General features: G+C 45.1%; 1 protein-coding gene across 1 annotated transcript in view; it reads left to right on the forward strand.

Annotated features, from left to right (window-relative positions):
• The first annotated feature begins 1,571 nt into the window (after positions 1-1,571).
• Positions 1,572-20,341, forward strand: part of LOC138662376 (ficolin-1-B-like) — a 93,231-nt gene continuing 74,461 nt past the window's right edge. The window contains exons 1-5 of the mRNA XM_069747917.1: positions 1,572-1,696; positions 4,031-4,144; positions 17,960-18,013; positions 18,726-18,770; positions 19,915-19,968. Coding sequence (XP_069604018.1) covers positions 1,615-1,696; positions 4,031-4,144; positions 17,960-18,013; positions 18,726-18,770; positions 19,915-19,968 — 349 coding nt within the window. The 5' untranslated portion in view covers positions 1,572-1,614. The remainder of the gene's footprint in view (positions 1,697-4,030; positions 4,145-17,959; positions 18,014-18,725; positions 18,771-19,914; positions 19,969-20,341) is intronic.

Raw genomic sequence — 20,341 nt, forward strand, 5'->3', positions numbered from 1 at the left:
CCATCTGTTGTCTATTCCATTTGCACAACAGCATGTGAAATTGATTGTCAGTCAGTGTTGCTTCCTAAGTGGACAGTTTGATTTCACAGAAGTTTGATTTACTTGGAGTTATATTCTGTTGTTTAAGTGTTTCCTTTATTTTTTTGAGCAGTGTATTGTTGTGAATTCTGTTGTCAAACTCCCTCCTGTGGTCGTGAATGGTACTTCGGCGAGTTCTGTCCATGGACTCCCTCTGGTGGCTGTGAGTGAAGCTGCTGCTTCTGAGGTTCCTTACACAGGTGACGTGGTTTATCCTTTGGTTGGCTGCTCTATTTAACTCCACTCAGATCGTTACTCCATGCCAGCTGTCAATGTTCCTGCATTGGTTCAGTTCGCTCTTGGATCTTTCTGGTGACCTGTCTTCTCCAGCAGAAGCTAAGTTCCTGATAGTTATTATTTGTTCATTGTTGCCTTGTCCAGCTGGTTATCATGATTTTGTCTTGCTAGCTGGAAGCTCGGGGATGCAGAGTGGCATCTCCGCACCGTTAGTCGGTGCGGAGGTCTTTTTGCACACTCTGTGTGGTCTTTTGTAGTTTTTTGTGCTGACCGCAAAGATACCTTTCCTATCCTCTGTCTGTTTAGTAAGTCTGGCCTCCCTTTGCTGAAACCTGTTTCATTTCTGCGTTTGTGACTTTCATCTTTACTCACAGTCAATATATGTGGGGGGCTGCCTTTTCCTTTGGGGAATTTCTCTGAGGCAAGGTAGGCTTTATTTTCTATCTCTAGGGCTAGCTAGCTCTTAGGCTGTGAAGAGGCGTCTAGGGAGAGTCTGGAACGCTCCACGGCTATTTCTAGTTGTTGTGATAGGATTAGGGCCTGCGGTCAGCAGAGCTCCCACATCCCAGAGCTTGTCCTGTGTGAGTTTAACTATCAGGTCGTGCCGGGTGCTCCTAACCACCAGGTCCATAACAGTGTATATTGCAATCACCATATTATATGGCACTGTGTACTTATAATTGCTCATTTCTCCTTTCTACCAAGCTAATTATTTTCTTTTCCATTAGGTCTATGGCATAACGTGATTAACGACTAGCTGGGTTCTTCTAAGCTCTATGTATAAACAGGTCAATTTTCACTGTATGACTCATAAGTCACTACAACAGTCCCTGACAGGGGAAGAAGGGAGCAGCTGGGCCAGGAGTTGAAGAGGGGAATGATGAATGCAGGGAGAAGAGACTTCATGTGTCTTCATACAGCTGAGAAAATAGAAGAATTAACTTGGTAGAAAGGCAAAATGAGCAATTGTAAGTGCACAGTGCTATATGATGATTTTAATATATTAAGTGGATAAAAACTTTGAAGGGAGGAGGAGTGCTTCTGTAAGTTATCTTCTAAGACTGGGGTATTATATTGGGAATTGTTGAGGTGTCACCAGAAACAGGGCATTGGGTTCCACTGCTTGGTTATCTCCCTACAGATCAATAATGTTCATTGACCTACTTACCTTAGTTTCTCTATAACTAAACGCCCATTTTTTGTTTTTTTTTGTTTATGGGGTCAAAGATTGCGCTTGCTACATTTACTGTATAAACTCTCCTGTGGCAGAAGGTGAAAGCAGAAGTCAGAGAAGAAGCCATGATCCTCTCACTGCAGAACATACTGGTTCTCCTGCTCGGTGCAACCTTTATCTGCAGTCGGGCAGACGACACCTGTCCAGGTATGTGACATTCACATTCTTAATCCCCCCATACACAATAGACAACTGTCATTCAGCGGATAGCTAGACTTTCTCTCCTGACTCCTCCAGACACAGGAATGTACCTGTGATCACTATGAGAGGCATCTCTGGCGAGTTATTGCACATTGAACAAAAGGATTGGCAGTGCAAAATCAGACTTGTCAGATCGTTCATTCTCTGACATCATCTGTCGGGCGAGAGTCGGAAGCCCCCATATTCATAAGAGTGCCGATGATATCGGTGGACTCACCTAATGTAATTTTAACATTTGTGGTATCCTTTCTTTTGGCGACAGTCACCATATATTTATTTATTTTACTCACTTATTTACTGCCATTAAGTCCACAACACTTTACAGATATTTTGGCACTGTCCCCATTTTTGGTCCCCATTGGGGCTCACAACCTAGATTCACTATCAGTATGTCTTTGGAGTGTGGGAGGAATCCAGAGACCTGGAGGAAACCCACACAAACACGGGGAGAACACAGATACTCCTTGCAGATGTTTTCCTTGGTGAGATTTGAACCCAGGATCCCAGTGTTAAACATTGAGCCACCGTGCTGCTGTTTACCACTTGTGCTGTGGTCATGCTGTGGGCATAACTCCAATGAAAGTGTATTATATATATATATTACGCTTTCATTGGAGTTATGCCCACAGTACAACTCTTCAAGGTGAGCCTTTTTGACCTATGAGCACTTTTCCTCCCTCCTTTGTCGGATACACATGGCTAATGCATTGAAAAATATTTTTAAAAATCTGGTTAACAAACTCCAGATTCCTCTTCAGTATCTCCTGAGACCTCACAATCTTACCTCAATCAACAGAACACCTGTCCCACTTAGAGCAGAGAAGGTGGGCTCACAAGGACAGTCATACCCCTTAGTTCATCGGGTGATCTTGACATAATGTATCCTCAAAGCTTTACTCTATCTTTTCAAGTATTGTCCCTAACAAGCAGTGTCCTGTTACTTACCTGGTTCTAGTGTTCTGGTCTGTCTATCACAACCTAAGGCTACGTTCACATTTGCGTTGTTGGGCGCAGCATCGTCAACGCAACCAACGCAAAACACAACGCTGCGTTTTTTGACGCATGCGTTGCCATAAACTAGTAATGTTCTTGAATTTTGTCGCAGGGAAAGCGCTACAAGTAGAGTCTTCCGCGCCCTGTCTGGTGCATCAAATTGACGCATGCGTCGTAAAACACAATACAACGCATACCGGCGCTTGTCCATGCACCCCCGATGTTAAAGATAGGGGCGCATGACGCATGCGTCGGTATGCGTCGACGACGCTGCGCCCAACAACGCAAATGTGAACGTAGCCTAACAGCTCTCTAGCTGACTTCCGTAGGCTCCTTTCTTGACTGCTCCGCTACCCCTTCAGAGCAGTAGCTGCCAATCGTAAAAGGGAATCTGTCACCTCCTTGGATGTACCTAAGCTATTACTATGGGCATACAGGTACTAAAATACTTAAAATAGTCATATCTGTATGCCTCATGTCTGTGGTCTTTTTTTCAGAAATCCTCTATTAATCCTTCTTTGGTAATTCGGTCTTCCAGGCTCTGGGGCGTGCGGTGCCTGGAAGGTTGGAAGGGAATTTGGCCTATGGTCTTCATTTGTGTGCCTTGTTGCCTCCCATCAGCGTCACAGGGACCTGTGACATGTAGTAGTTGTCCAGCACCTGCACTTGCGATAATCCACCCTTCTTTGGATATTGGAGTCTTGTTTATTCTGCGCAGGTGACGTTGCCTGGATGACCAGATTAACATAAACGATTAAAAGAGGATTTCTGAAGAACAATATGATATGAGGATACAGCTATGACTATTTTATATAGCTTAGGCACCTCCATGGGGGTGACAGATTCCCTTTAAAGGGATTTTCCCACAATTAATTTTAATCAACATGTTAATCAATAAAATACTTTATGAATACCTTAGTCTCCATATCTCGGTCTACACAGTGCCAAATGAATTGTGGCTTACACTGTTAGGCTATAGGTCGAACCTGATGAACTTAGATCTTCCTTCAACCATAAAACTATAAAACTAACTTCTCTTATAAACAGGACATAGAAATTGAAGAATTACAAGGTTCTTTTTCAAATAAAGGATATGTCTAGGTTCTTCATTGTGATAAACATTTTTTAACCACAAATAGGTGATTAAAAGTGTTTCAAATGTGGGACCTCCCTTCTATTCTTCTAGTTCAGAATTCTTTAAATGAGTCTTCGCAATGGGTTTCTACATAAGACAACCCTTTTCAGGATTAGACAATTTGATAAGTCTTGCTTTCTGTTTCTCCACAGATGTGAAACTAACAGAATTCAGGGAATCAGATAAGATGACCATTTTAAAGGGACACCCTGGAATCCCTGGATATCCCGGACTTCAGGGACCTCCAGGACTGCAGGGACATAAAGGTAAGTCATGCAAATGAACAACTTAACAACCCAGAAACCATAGGTTTTCCTATGATTTCTACATATCGTTGCTACAGGCTGTTATTAATATGACTTTTATTTTCCATACCAGTTAACTACACTAGACCACCAGGAATATTACCATTAACCCTTTGAACTTATAAGCCACAAAGATCTGTAGGGATTTCACTCACTCAGGTGCGACGGCTGACACTCAGGAGGCACTCCTTTAAAAGTTCACAGGGTTTATTGTTTCATAAACCACACGGCAAAAATAACAGAAAACAAACAGCCTTTGGCTCAGGCAAGAAACGCAAATGTCCAGTCCTTCAGGCTCAGTCCTGGAGCCTTAACACACTCAGGAGGGTTTCACCGCCACACATATCTGCTGTGTAAAGCATTAGCCTGTCTTATATAGAGCTAACCACACCCAGGAACCCTTCACATGATTAGACATGTGGTCTGACATCACCACAGGTCCTGAAACACATAAATATACATGGTTATGTGAAATAAAGAAAACACTCTGGGCTACATCACAGCGACAAGCCACCTATGTGACACATACCTCCCGTTGACTACACACCCTTTAGCCATGCTACAGATCCTAGAAGTTTTATGATCTGCTCATATCTATCTGGAATATACTAATGAGCTGCACTCCATAATGCAATTACTCAATATTACCATGAAAAGTTAAAGGTAGCAACGGTTCAATGGTTATGCTCACCAGCAGTGGTTATGCTAATCCAGGCACAGCTCTGTAGTATGGAATGTAGAATTAATGCAGCTGCTGTTCCAATCTGCAAGCACCATCTAGGGATCCAGACATAAGGAGATTTTGTATAGGTTTCCAATACACTAAGAGAAAAGTGAGGTTATTAATTGGCACTGTTACAAAAAAAAAACAACAACACAGGATCCTTCTCCAATAACATTAAAATATTTATATTACTATAATAACATACAACGCTGTTGTGAATTCTGTTGTCGAACTCCCTCCTGTGGTCGTGAATGGTACTTCGGCGAGTTCTGTCCATGGACTCCCTCTGGTGGCTGTGAGTGGAGCTGCTGCTTCTGAGGTTCCTTCCACAGGTGACGTGATTTATCCTTTGGTTGGCTGCTTTATTTAACTCCACTCAGATCGTTACTCCATGCCAGCTGTCAATGTTCCTGCATTTGTTCAGTTTGCTCTTGGATCTTTCTGGTGACCTGTCTACTCCAGCAGAAGCTAAGTTCCTGCCAGTTATTATTTGTTCATTGTTGCCTTGTCCAGCTGGATATCATGATTTTGCCTTACTAGCTGGAAGCTCTGGGATGCAGAGTGGCATCTCCGCACCGTTAGTCGGTGCGGAGGTCTTTTTGCACACTCTGCGTGGTCTTTTGTAGTTTTTTGTGCTGACCGCAAAGATACCTTTCCTATCCTCTGTCTGTTTAGTAAGTCTGGCCTCCCTTTGCTGAAACCTGTTTCATTTCTGCGTTTGTGACTTTATAATAATAATAATAATAATAATAATAATCTTTATTTATATAGCGCCAACATATTCCGCAGCGCTTTACAGTTTAACAGTTTCAAACACAAAAGTCATAAGTAACAACGTCAACAATTCAATAATTAAAGCAAAATAAGACGACCCTGCTCGTGAGAGCTTACAATCTACAATGAGGAGGGGGAGATCCAAAGTACAGGTGTGTATTTACAATGATGTATTTACAATCATGGTCCAGCCATCTTCAGGGGGTGGGGGATAGATGGGGATAGTGAATGGGCTACACACACACAAACATAACATAACATGACATAACATAACAGATGACTTTCATCTTTACTCACAGTCAATATATGTGGGGGGCTGCCTTTTCCTTTGGGGAATTTCTCTGAGGCAAGGTAGGCTTTATTTTCTATCTCTAGGGCTAGCTAGCTCTTAGGCTGTGAAGAGGCGTCTAGGGAGAGTCAGGAACGCTCCACGGCTATTTCTAGTTGTTGTGATAGGATTAGGGGTTGCGGTCAGCACAGCTCCCACATCCCAGAGCTTGTCCTGTGTCCGTTTAACTATCAGGTCGTGCCGGGTGCTCCTAACCACCAGGTCCATAACAGTACAGCTGGCCAAAAGTATTAATGCATCTCAATAGAGGGATAAGAGAAGTTCTGAGACCATTTTTTTTTCTTTGCACTGTGTTTTGTCTTTCTTTTCCCCTAAACCTTTGGGTGGTTCAGGACACAGGTGTAGATATGGACATTCAAGGTCTGTCCTCTTGTGTGGATCATCTCACTGCAAGGGTACAAAACATTCAAGATTTTGTGGTTCAGAATCCGATGTTAGAGCCTAGAATTCCTATTCCTGATTTATTTTCTGGGGATAGATCTAAGTTCTTGAATTTCAAAAATAATTGTAAACTGTTTCTAGCTTTGAAACCCCGCTCCTCTGGTGACCCCGTTCAACAAGTAAAAATCATTATTTCTTTGTTGCGTGGTGACCCTCAAGACTGGGCATTTCCCCTTGCGCCAGGAGATCCTGCATTGCGTGATGTTAATGCGTTTTTTCTGGCGCTTGGATTGCTTTATGATGAACCAAATTCAGTGGATCAGGCAGAGAAAATCTTGCTGGCTTTGTGTCAGGGTCAGGATGAAGCGGAGGTGTACTGTCAGAAGTTTAGAAAGTGGTCTGTGCTTACTCAGTGAAATAAGTGTGCCCTGGCGGCAATTTTCAGAAAGGGTCTTTCTGAAGCCCTTAAGGATGTCATGGTGGGATTTCCCACGCATGCTGGTCTGAATGAGTCTATGTCCTTGGCCATTCAGATCGATCGGCGCTTGCGTGAGCGCAAAGCTGTGCACCATTTGGCGGTATTCTCTGAGCATAGGCCTGAGCCTATGCAGTGTGATAGGACTTTGACCAGAGCTGAACGGCAAGAACACAGACGTCGGAATGGGCTGTGTTTTTACTGTGGTGAATCCACTCATGCTATCTCCGATTGTCCTAAGCGCACTAAGCGGTTCGCTAGGTCTGCCACCATTGGTACGGTACAGTCTAAATTTCTTTTGTCCATTACTCTGGTTTGCTCTCTGTCGTCCTATTCTGTTATGGCATTTGTGGATTCAGGCGCTGCCCTGAATTTGATGGACTTGGAGTTTGCCAGGCGCTGTGGTTTTTTCTTGGAGCCCTTACAGTATCCTATTCCATTGAGAGGAATTGATGCTACGCCTTTGGCCAAGAATAAGCCTCAGTACTGGACTCAATTGACCATGTGCATGGCTCCTGCACATCAGGAGGATATTCGCTTTTTGGTGTTGCATAATCTGCATAATGTGGTCGTTTTGGGGTTGCCATGGCTACAGGTCCATAATCCAGTGTTGGATTGGAGATCTATGTCTGTGTCCGGCTGGGGTTGTCAGGTGGAACATGGTGATGTTCCATTGTTGTCAATTTCGCCTTCCACTCCTTCTGAGGTCCCTGAGTTTTTATCAGATTACCGGGATGTATTTGAAGAGCCCAAATCCAGTGCCCTACCTCCTCATAGGGATTGCGATTGTGCTATTAATTTGATTCCTGGTAGTAAGTTTCTTAAGGGCCGACTGTTTAATTTATCTGTGCCAGAGCACGCCGCTATGCGGAGTTATATAAAGGAATCCTTGGAGAAGGGGCATATTCGCCCGTCGTCGTCACCATTGGGAGCAGGGTTCTTTTTTATGGCCAAGAAGGATGGCTCTTTGAGACCTTGTATTGATTACCGCCTTCTCAATAAGATCACAGTCAAATTTCAGTATCCTTTGCCGCTGCTGTCTGATTTGTTTGCTCGGATTAAGGGGGCTAGTTGGTTCACCAAGATAGATCTTCGAGGGGCGTATAATCTTGTGCGAATTAAACAGGGCGATGAATGGAAAACAGCATTTAATATGCCCGAGGGCCATTTTGAGTACCTGGTTATGCCATTCGGGCTTTCTAATGCTCCATCTGTGTTTCAGTCCTTTATGCATGACATCTTCCGAGAGTATCTGGATAGATTCATGATTGTATATTTGGATGACATTTTGGTCTTTTCGGATGATTGGGAGTCTCATGTGAAGCAGGTCAGAATGGTGTTCCAGGTCCTTCGTGCGAATTCCTTGTTTGTGAAGGGGTCAAAGTGTCTCTTTGGAGCTCAGAAGGTTTCATTTTTGGGTTTCATTTTTTCCCCTTCTACTATCGAGATGGACCCTGTTAAATTTCAGGCCATTTATGATTGGACTCGGCCGTCATCTGTGAAGAGCCTGCAGAAGTTCCTGGGCTTTGCTAATTTTTACGGTCGCTTCATCGCTAATTTTTCTAGCATTGCTAAACCGTTGACTGATTTGACCAAGAAAGGTGCTGATGTGGTCAATTGGTCCTCTGCGGCTGTAGAGGCTTTTCAGGAGTTGAAGCGTCGTTTTTCTTCTGCCCCTGTGTGGTGCCAGCCAGATGTTTCGCTCCTGTTTCAGGTCGAGGTTGATGCTTCTGAAATTGGAGCAGGGGCTGTTTTGTCGCAAAGAAGTTCTGATGGCTCGGTGATGAAACCATGTGCCTTCTTTTCTAGAAAATTCTCGCCTGCTGAGCGCAATTATGATGTTGGCAATCGAGAGTTGTTGGCCATGAAGTGGGCATTCGAGGAGTGGCGACATTGGCTTGAAGGAGCTAAACATCGCGTGGTGGTCTTGACGGATCACAAGAATTTGACTTATCTTGAGTCTGCCAAAACGGTTGAATCCTAGACAGGCTCGATGGTCGCTCTTTTTCTCCCGTTTTGATTTTGTGGTTTCATACCTTCCGGGATCTAAGAATGTGAAGGCTGATGCCCTGTCAAGGAGTTTTGTGCCTGACTCTCCGGGTGTTCCGGAGCCGGCGGGTATTCTTAAAGAGGGGGTAATTTTGTCTGCCATCTCCCCTGATTTGCGGCGCGTGCTGCAGAAGTTTCAGGCTGATAGACCTGACCGTTGTCCAACGGAGAAACTGTTTGTCCCTGATAGATGGACAAGTAGAGTTATCTCTGAGGTTCATTGTTCGGTGTTGGCTGGTCATCCTGGAATCTTTGGTACCAGAGATTTGGTGGCTAGATCCTTTTGGTGGCCTCCTTTGTCACGGGATGTGCGTTCTTTTGTGCAGTCCTGTGGGACTTGTGCTCGGGCTAAGCCCTGCTGTTCTCGTGCCAGTGGGTTACTTTTGCCCTTGCCGGTCCCGAAGAGGCCCTGGACGCATATTTCCATGGATTAAAATTTCTGATCTCCCTGTTTCTCAAAGGATGTCGGTCATTTGGGTGGTTTGTGATCGCTTCTCTAAGATGGTCCATTTGGTACCCTTGTCTAAATTGCCTTCCTCCTCTGATTTGGTGCCATTGTTTTTCCAGCATGTGGTTCGTTTGCATGGCATTCCGGGAACATTGTCTCGGACAGAGGTTCCCAGTTTGTTTCGAGGTTTTGGCGGTCCTTTTGTGCTAAGATGGGCATTGATTTGTCTTTTTCTTCGGCTTTCCATCCTCAGACTAATGGCCAAACCGAACGAACTAATCAGACTTTGGAAACATATCTGAGATGCTTTGTTTCTGCTGATCAGGAAGATTGGGTGTCCTTCTTGCCTTTGGCTGAGTTCGCCCTTAATAATCGGGCCAGCTCGGCTACTTTGGTTTCTCCTTTTTTCTGTAATTCTGGTTTCCATCCTCGTTTCTCTTCAGGGCAGGTTGAGCCTTCGGACTGTCCTGGTGTGGATACTGTGGTAGACAGGTTGCAGCAGATTTGGACTCATGTGGTGGACAATTTGACATTGTCCCAGGAGAAGGCTCAATGTTTCGCTAACCGCTGGCGCTGTGTTGGTCCCCGACTTCGTGTTGGGGATTTGGTTTGGTTGTCTGTTATGATTAGGTAATTCAGAACCACAATGGACCTTGAAGTTCAGAGCACACAAAGTGACCTGACAATAACCAAAAGACATAGGACGAGCTCTGAGACGTGGGAACTCTGCTGACCGCAATCCCTAATCCTATCCAACCACACTAGAGGCAGCCGTGGATTGCGCCTAACGCTCCCTATGCAACTCGGCACAGCCTGAGAAACTAGCTAGGCCTAAAATAGAAAAATAAGCCTACCTTGCCTCAGAGAAATACCCCAAAGGAAAAGGCAGCCCCCCACATATAATGACTGTGAGTAGAGATGAAAATACAAACGCAGAGATGAAATAGATTTAGCAAAGTGAGGCCCAACTTACTGAACAGACCGAAGATAGGAAAGATAACTTTGCGGTCAACACAAAACCCTACAAACAACCACGCAGAGGGGGCAAAAAGACCCTCCGCACCGACTAACGGTACGGAGGTGCTCCCTCTGCGTCCCAGAGCTTCCAGCAAGCCAGAAAAACCAATTAAGCAAGCTGGACAGAAAAAATAGCAAACAAAAATAACACAAGCAAAACTTAGCTTATGCAGAGCAGACAGGCCACAGGAACGATCCAGGAGGAAGCAAGACCAATACTAGAACATTGACTGGAGGCCAGGAGCAAAGCACTAGGTGGAGTTAAATAGAGCAGCACCTAACGACTTCACCACATCACCTGAGGAAGGAAACTCAGAAGCCGCAGTACCACTCACCTCCACCAACGGAAGCTCATAGACAGAATCAGCCGAAGTACCACTTGTGACCACAGGAGGGAGCTCTGCCACAGAATTCACAACAGTACCCCCCCCTTGAGGAGGGGTCACCGAACCCTCACCAGAGCCCCCAGGCCGACCAGGATGAGCCATATGAAAGGCACGAACAAGATCGGCAGCATGGACATCAGAGGCAAAGACCCAGGAATTATCTTCCTGACCATAACCCTTCCACTTAACCAGATACTGGAGTTTCCGTCTCGAAACACGAGAATCCAAAGTCTTCTCCACAATATACTCCAACTCCCCCTCCACCAAAACCGGGGCAGGAGGATCAACAGATGGAACCATAGGTGCCACGTATCTCCGCAACAATGACCTATGGAATACATTATGGATGGAAAAAGAAGCTGGAAGGGTCAAACGAAAAGACACAGGATTAAAAACCTCAGAAATCCTATACGGACCAATGAAACGAGGCTTAAATTTAGGAGAGGAAACCTTCATAGGAATATGACGAGATGACAACCAAACCAAATCCCCAACACGAAGTCGGGGACCCACACAGCGTCTGCGATTAGCGAAACGTTGAGCCTTCTCCTGGGACAAGGTCAAATTGTCCACTACATGAGTCCAAATCTGCTGTAACCTGTCCACCACCGTATCCACACCAGGACAGTCCGAAGACTCAACCTGCCCTGAAGAGAAACAAGGATGGAACCCAGAGTTGCAGAAAAACGGCGAAACCAAGGTAGCCGAGCTGGCCCGATTATTAAGGGCGAACTCAGCCAAAGGCAAGAAGGACACCCAATCATCCTGATCAGCAGAAACAAAACATCTCAGATATGTTTCCAAGGTCTGATTGGTTCGTTCGGTCTGGCCATTAGTCTGAGGATGGAAAGCCGAGGAAAAAGACAAATCAATGCCCATCCTAGCACAAAAAGCTCGCCAAAACCTCGAAACAAACTGGGACCCTCTGTCAGAAACGATGTTCTCTGGAATGCCATGTAAACGAACCACATGCTGGAAGAACAATGGCACCAAATCAGAGGAGGAAGGTAATTTAGACAAGGGTACCAAATGGATCATCTTAGAGAAGCGATCACAAACCACCCAAATGACCGACATTTTTTGAGAGACGGGGAGATCCGAAATAAAATCCATAGAGATATGTGTCCAAGGCCTCTTCGGGACTGGCAAGGGCAAAAGCAACCCACTGGCACGAGAACAGCAGGGCTTAGCCCGAGCACAAATCCCACAGGACTGCATAAAAGAACGCACATCCCGCGACAGAGACGGTCACCAAAAGGATCTAGCCACTAAATCTCTGGTACCAAAGATTCCAGGATGACCAGCCAACATCGAACAATGAACCTCAGAGATAACTTTATTCGTCCACCTATCAGGGACAAACAGTTTCTCCGCTGGGCAACGAACAGGTTTATTAGCCTGAAATTTTTGCAGCACCCGCCGCAAATCAGGGGAGATGGCAGACAAAATTACCCCCTCTTTGAGAATACCCGCCGGCTCAGACAAACCCGGAGAGTCGGGCACAAAACTCCTAGACAGGGCATCCGCCTTCACATTTCTAGAGCCCGGAAGGTACGAAACCACAAAGTCAAAACGGGAGAAAAACAGTGACCAACGAGCCTGTCTAGGATTCAACCGTTTGGCAGACTCGAGATAAGTCAAGTTCTTGTGATCAGTCAAGACCACCACGCGATGCTTAGCTCCTTCAAGCCAATGACGCCACTCCTCGAATGCCCACTTCATGGCCAGCAACTCTCGATTGCCAACATCATAATTTCGCTCAGCAGGCGAAAACTTCCTGGAAAAGAAGGCGCATGGTTTCATCACCGAGCAATCACAACTTCTCTGCGACAAAACAGCCCCCGCTCCAATTTCAGAAGCATCAACCTCGACCTGGAACGGAAGCGAAACATCTGGTTGACACAACACAGGGGCAGAAGAAAAACGACGCTTTAACTCTTGAAAAGCTTCCACAGCAGCAGAAGACCAATTGACCACATCAGCACCCTTCTTGGTCAAATCGGTCAATGGTTTAGCAATACTAGAAAAATTACAGATGAAGCGACGATAAAAATTAGCAAAGCCCAGGAACTTTTGCAGACTCTTCAGAGATGTCGGCTGAGTCCAATCATAGATGGCCTGGACCTTAACAGGGTCCATCTCGATGGTAGAAGGGGAAAAAATTAACCCCAAAAATGAAACCTTCTGAACACCAAAGAGACACTTTGATCCCTTCACAAACAAAGAATTAGCACGCAGGACCTGGAACACCATTCTGACCTGCTTCACATGAGACTCCCAATCATCCGAGAAGACCAAAACATCATCCAAGTATACAATCAGGAATTTATCCAGGTACTCTCGGAAGATGTCATGCATAAAGGACTGAAACACCGATGGAGCATTGGCAAGTCCAAAAGGCATAACTAGGTACTCAAAATGGCCCTCGGGCGTATTAAATGCAGTTTTCCATTCATCGCCCCGCTTAATACGCACAAGATTATACGCACCACGAAGATCTATCTTGGTGAACCAACTAGCCCCCTTGATCCGAGCAAACAAATCAGATAGCAGCGGCAAGGGGTACTGAAATTTGACCGTGATTTTATTTAGAAGGCGGTAATCTATACAAGGTCTCAGCGAACCATCCTTCTTGGCCACAAAAAAGAACCCCGCTCCCAATGGCGACGATGACGGGCGAATATGACCTTTCTCCAAGGACTCCTTCACGTAACTCCGCATAGCGGCGTGCTCAGGTACAGATAAATTAAACAGTCGACCTTTAGGAAACTTACTACCAGGAATCAAATCGATAGCACAATCACAATCCCTATGCGGAGGTAGGGCATTGGACTTGGGCTCATCAAATACATCCCAGTAATCAGACAAGAACTCTGGGACCTCAGAAGGGGTGGATGACGAAATAGACAGAAATGGAACATCACCATGTACCCCCTGACAACCCCAGCTGGACACAGACATTGATTTCCAATCTAATACTGGGTTATGGACTTGTAGCCATGGCAACCCCAACACGACCACATCATGCAGATTATGCAACACCAGAAAGCGAATATCCTCCTGATGTGCAGGAGCCATGCACATGGTCAGCTGGGTCCAGTACTGAGGCTTATTCTTGGCCAAAGGCGTAGCATCAATTCCTCTCAATGGAATAGGACACTGCAAGGGCTCCAAGAAAAACCCACAACGCCTAGCATACTCCAAGTCCATCAAATTCAGGGCAGCGCCTGAATCCACAAATGCCATGACAGAATAAGATGACAAAGAGCAGATCAAAGTAACGGACAAAAGAAATTTTGACTGTACCGTACCAATGGTGACAGACCTAGCGAACCGCTTAGTGCGCTTAGGACAATCGGAGATAGCATGAGTGGAATCACCACAGTAGAAACACAGCCCATTCTGACGTCTGTGTTCTTGCCGTTCAACTCTGGTCAAAGTCCTATCGCACTGCATAGGCTCAGGTTTATGCTCGGATAATACCGCCAAATGGTGCACAGATTTACGCTCACGCAAGCGTCGACCGATCTGAATGGCCAAAGACATAGACTCATTCAGACCAGCAGGCATGGGAAATCCCACCATGACATCCTTAAGGGCTTCAGAGAGACCCTTTCTGAAAATAGCTGCCAGCGCACCTTCATTTCATTGAGTGAGCATGGACCACTTTCTAAACTTCTGACAATAAATCTCTATCTCATCCTGACCCTGACATAGAGCAAGCAAATTTTTCTCTGCCTGATCCACCGAATTAGGTTCATCGTACAGCAATCCGAGCGCCAGGAAAAACGCATCAATATTACATAATGCAGGATCTCCTGGCGCAAGGGAAAATGCCCAGTCTTGAGGGTCGCCACATAATAAAGAAATAATGATCCTAATGTCATGATCCATTCCGGAGTTTAGTTCTGTCTGCCTTTTCTCTGGGTGGATCATGTCAAGGGTTAACTTTGATCTGCCTCATTCGGGTTTGCTATTTAGCTCCCAGGTATCCTGAGGGTGGTGTCAGCTATAGCTCTGTCTTTGGCGTGTGAACCTGACTCTGGAAGCCCTTGGTTTGTCCTACTGAACCCTGACTTGTCCTGTGTCTGTTATCCCCCCGCCTGCCCTTTCCCAGTGTCTCTTTGTCTGTCTGTTTATCTGCTTGACTCCCTGGTTATGATATCTTGGCTTGGCTCTTTGACTCTGTTTCAGTTTATCCCATTGGTACCGTATTTAGCCCGTCCTGGTTTATTGATCCCTTGCTATATCCTGACTATCCGTTCTGTCTGAATCCGTTTGTACTGTTGTGCTCTGACTTGGTTTTCCTGACCTTGCTCTCGCCACTAGGTGGCGTCTGTTCAGTTGCTCTGTGTGTGCAGTCTGGCTTCACTACCAGGCTCCCCCTGGTGGAGGTTGCGCTGTACTGCACTGCAGCTGCATGACACCTAACTTGTTGAACTGGGTCACCAGAGGAGCGAGGTTTCAAAGCCAGAAACAGTTTACAATTATTTTTGAAACTCAGAAATTTAGCTCTATCTCCAGAAAACAAATCAGGAATAGGAATTCTTGGTTCTAACATAGAATTCTGAACCACAAAGTCTTGAATATTTTGTACTCTTGCAGTGAGATGATCCACACATGAAGACAGACCTTTAATGTCCATCACTACACCTGTGTCCTGAACCACCCAAATGTCTAGGGGGAAAAAAAGGCAAAACACAGTGCAAAGAAAAAAAAATGGTCTCAGAACTTCTTTTTTCCCTCTATTGAGAAGCATTAGTACTTTGGGCCTCCAGTACTGTTATGATTAGGTAATTCAGAACCACAATGGACCTTGAAGTTCAGAGCACACAAAGTGACCTGACAATAACCAAAAGACATAGGACGAGCTCTGAGACGTGGGAACTCTGCTGACCGCAATCCCTAATCCTATCCAACCACACTAGAGGCAGCCGTGGATTGCGCCTAACGCTCCCTATGCAACTCGGCACAGCCTGAGAAACTAGCTAGGCCTAAAATAGAAAAATAAGCCTACCTTGCCTCAGAGAAATACCCCAAAGGAAAAGGCAGCCCCCCCACATATAATGACTGTGAGTAGAGATGAAAATACAAACGCAGAGATGAAATAGATTTAGCAAAGTGAGGCCCAACTTACTGAACAGACCGAAGATAGGAAAGATAACTTTGCGGTCAACACAAAACCCTACAAACAACCACGCAGAGGGGGCAAAAAGACCCTCCGCACCGACTAACGGTACGGAGGTGCTCCCTCTGCGTCCCAGAGCTTCCAGCAAGCCAGAAAAACCAATTAAGCAAGCTGGACAGAAAAAATAGCAAACAAAAATAACACCAGCAAAACTTAGCTTATGCAGAGCAGACAGGCCACAGGAACGATCCAGGAGGAAGCAAGACCAATACTAGAACATTGACTGGAGGCCAGGAGCAAAGCACTAGGTGGAGTTAAATAGAGCAGCACCTAACGACTTCACCACATCACCTGAGGAAGGAAACTCAGAAGCCGCAGTACCACTCACCTCCACCAACGGAAGCTCATAGACAGAATCAGCCGAAGTACCACTTGTGACCACAGGAGGGAGCTCTGCCACAGAATTCACAACAGTTGTCATCTCGTCATGTTCCTATGAAGGTTTCCTCTCCTAAGTTTAAGCCTCGTTTCATTGGGCCAGATAAGATTTCTGAAGTTCTTAATCCTGTGTCATTTCGTTTGGACCTTCCAGCTTCTTTTGCCATCCATAATGTATTCCATAGGTCGTTGTTGCGGAAATACGTGGTGCCTATGGTTCCCTCCATTGATCCTCCTGCCCCAGTGTTGGTCGAGGGGGAGTTGGAGTATGTGGTGGAGAAGATTTTGGATTCTCGTGTTTCGAGACGGAAACTCCAGTACCTGGTCAAGTGGAAGGGTTATGGTCAGGAAGATAATTCCTGGGTTTTTGCCTCTGATGTTCATGCTGCCGATCTAGTTCGTGCCTTTCATTTGGCTCATCCTGATCAGCCTGGGGGCTCTGGTGAGGGTTCGGTGACCCCTCCTCAAGGGGGGAGTACTGTTGTGAATTCTGTTGTCGAACTCCCTCCTGTGGTCGTGAATGGTACTTCGGCGAGTTCTGTCCATGGACTCCCTCTGGTGGCTGTGAGTGGAGCTGCTGCTTCTGAGGTTCCTTCCACAGGTGACATGATTTATCCTTTGGTTGGCTGCTCTATTTAACTCCACTCAGATCGTTACTCCATGCCAGCTGTCAATGTTCCTGCATTTGTTCAGTTCGCTCTTGGATCTTTCTGGTGACCTGTCTACTCCAGCAGAAGCTAAGTTCCTGCCAGTTATTATTTGTTCATTGTTGCCTTGTCCAGCTGGATATCATGATTTTGCCTTACTAGCTGGAAGCTCTGGGATGCAGAGTGGCATCTCCGCACCGTTAGTCGGTGCGGAGGTCTTTTTGCACACTCTGCGTGGTCTTTTGTAGTTTTTTGTGCTGACCGCAAAGATACCTTTCCTATCCTCTGTCTGTTTAGTAAGTCTGGCCTCCCTTTGCTGAAACCTGTTTCATTTCTGCGTTTGTGACTTTCATCTTTACTCACAGTCAATATATGTGGGGGGCTGCCTTTTCCTTTGGGGAATTTCTCTGAGGCAAGGTAGGCTTTATTTTCTATCTCTAGGGCTAGCTAGCTCTTAGGCTGTGAAGAGGCGTCTAGGGAGAGTCAGGAACACTCCACGGCTATTTCTAGTTGTTGTGATAGGATTAGGGGTTGCGGTCAGCAGAGCTCCCACATCCCAGAGCTTGTCCTGTGTCAGTTTAACTATCAGGTCGTGCCGGGTGCTCCTAACCACCAGGTCCATAACACAACGCATTTCAAGGACGATCCAACCTCTTCTTCAGGTACAACAAACTGTGATCTGTGATCTGTGATTCCATGTAAAGATCTAACTCATTCCCCAGATAAATGTATCTGGCTACTATTATCTGTATAGTATTCCTTGAGGGTAACCTCTAAGCCCCTCTGATCCATGGTCTCCTACGAGGACGCTCTTGTAAGACACCAATGGATCGGTCACAAAAAAAACAACCCTGAAAATAGACACATTCAAGTTATTGTCTGCACACTTCTTGACAATTTGTTTGGAAGACACTCCACCCATTATATTTATTTGCATTATAATTGTTTTTCTCAATTAAGGCGATCTGGGATCTCCAGGGAATACAGGGGACAAAGGACTAACTGGAAAGAAAGGTGAGACTTTTAATACAGACTTTTTTTCATAAATTCTCAATTTCCAGGAATGTGTATTGATACTGATATTCTCCAGGGTTGGTTTTCGGCTTTCGCCAACAGGTTCCTTACTTGGTGCTTATTCCTACTCTGAAAGTCATATAAATTAATTGCCATACAGTGATTTCAGTAGTGTTACAACACAGTTGGGCAAAAAGATTTACATTCAGTGACTCAGTGGTTATGAATCCCCTTATTCAAGACTTTCTCTTTCCCTTTTCTTCTACATCCAGTCCAGACCTCTAGCACAAGTTCTTCCACCTTCATTTCACCTCTGCAGAATTTCACCCATAATCATCATTGGCATTTGTGCAGCATATCCTCAGCTCTCTCCACTAGGACAAGGTGATCATAGCGCGACACATTTAAAAGATGAAGGCCCAAGTAAACTCTGGGATCTGATAAGCTAAGCAGCCTGCACTAAGCCTGTCCATGTTAGCCATTTTAGAGATGCCAGGTGACCACTGACAGAGCTCTATTATACTTTCTAGGAGATACATTTATCTGGAGATACATTTCTGATAGGTGCAGTCTTGTACTTATGTCTCTTCAGACCAAAAGAATGCGGGTCTTACACCGTATAAATTAGTGACAGAGGTTTCTAAACCACAAAACAATATATAAAAATCTCTGATTAACTTTTTTTTACTAATATATTTTTTAAAAAATTTAGGTGATAAAGGAGCTGTTGGACAAATGGGAATTATTGGAAAAAAAGGTAATGTCAGAGTGTTGGAAAAACGTTAGCAACCCCCTTTGTATAAATTAATGAGGCTTGAAAAAGATGCCTACTTTCTTCTAGACACAGGGTCACTCTTGTACATGGACCACATTTCACATTCAATGATGGGAATGACCACAATATCAGACATAGCCTATACTATTACATGATTACTATGGTGCCACCTAGTGTTTGTTTGATTCCTTGTGACAACGTCCACTCCATGTGTCTGATGCAGCTGGTCACACATGCTCAGTAGATCAGCCCCACTTCCCATGTGCCTGCTGCTGTTGGTCACACATGCTCAGTAGCTTAGCCCCACCTTCCATGTGTCTGCTGCTACTGGTCACACAGCCCCACCATTCAGATCTTTGAATGTCTTCACATACCTATGGCTGAAATACTGCTACAATTTATCAGTAGGTGATCTAAGTTCAGATCAGGAGTAATACACAATAAATTGTGCATAAAATTATATTGATAACTCTATTGGCCAATAAATATCCCCTATGGATTACTGGCATGAAGATGGATCTGGGTGTCACCTACTTGTATTGATTAGTCTCGAAAGCTTGCAATTTGTTACCATCTTTTCAGTTAGCCATTAAAAGGTATCAACCGCTGAGGACTCTCAATTCTAAATATTTTTTTATCTACTGGCTAACACGGTAAAACTGTCTTGTAAACTGTGGTGTCTGTTCACATGGGGTGCATTTGGATAGCACTGGGCAGCCCGCCTGAGCTAATAGAAGGTTGTCACTACTAGGCTGTTAACCTGGATGCTGTACATTTCCATTGTGTGAACAGCGCCACATACAAGTCTTTTATGTGCAGTAATGTGCCAAGCAGCCACCCCCTCCATTAATTTGGTGGGTTGTGAGTGGTTGCCTCATCGGTAATTCTGCACCTGTGTTGCCGCCATCTTAACCACATGGGTCCACTGCATCCTGATAGTGCATTTGTTTGGAGGCCTAGACAGGTAAGCGTCTCTGCCTTTTGGCTGTTTTCTGGCTAACACGGTACCAAGATATATATCTTTCCTATACCTACTTGTATTTGGATTCTATCAGGTGGATGGGGAAGGCGCCACATTTTTCTACATACATTAATGCTTTGTATATTCTATTTTTTCTTTCTTAAGGTGACCATGGAGTTCTAGGAATAACAGGAGACAGAGGACTAACTGGACAGAAAGGTAAGAGCATGTCATGTAGACGTTTTATACAGGGGATGTATGAAGACTAAAATATGGTTACTTTCTGCTAGACACAACATCACTGTTATATATGGGCCATGTGTGGTATTCATATGATTGGCTTGAGTCGTAATACCAGACACAGTTTATCTGGTTACACTGGACTGGTGTCAATAGCCATCAAAGCCAGGGCCCATGGTCTACTGGGATGTCCACTCAGACTTGGGAATTTTTTGATGGGCTCATAAGGAGAGAGCAAACTGGGTGGATGTCACTACACCCTTGGTAGTATGTACTGTGCATACACTAGCTCCCCAAAGAAACCAAACAATAGAATTGTTACGGCCGCTACTCACCTTTGCGGCTCCGTCCC

This window comes from Ranitomeya imitator, chromosome 2 (assembly GCF_032444005.1).
Source record: "Ranitomeya imitator isolate aRanImi1 chromosome 2, aRanImi1.pri, whole genome shotgun sequence".
NCBI classification, from domain to species: domain Eukaryota; kingdom Metazoa; phylum Chordata; class Amphibia; order Anura; family Dendrobatidae; genus Ranitomeya; species Ranitomeya imitator.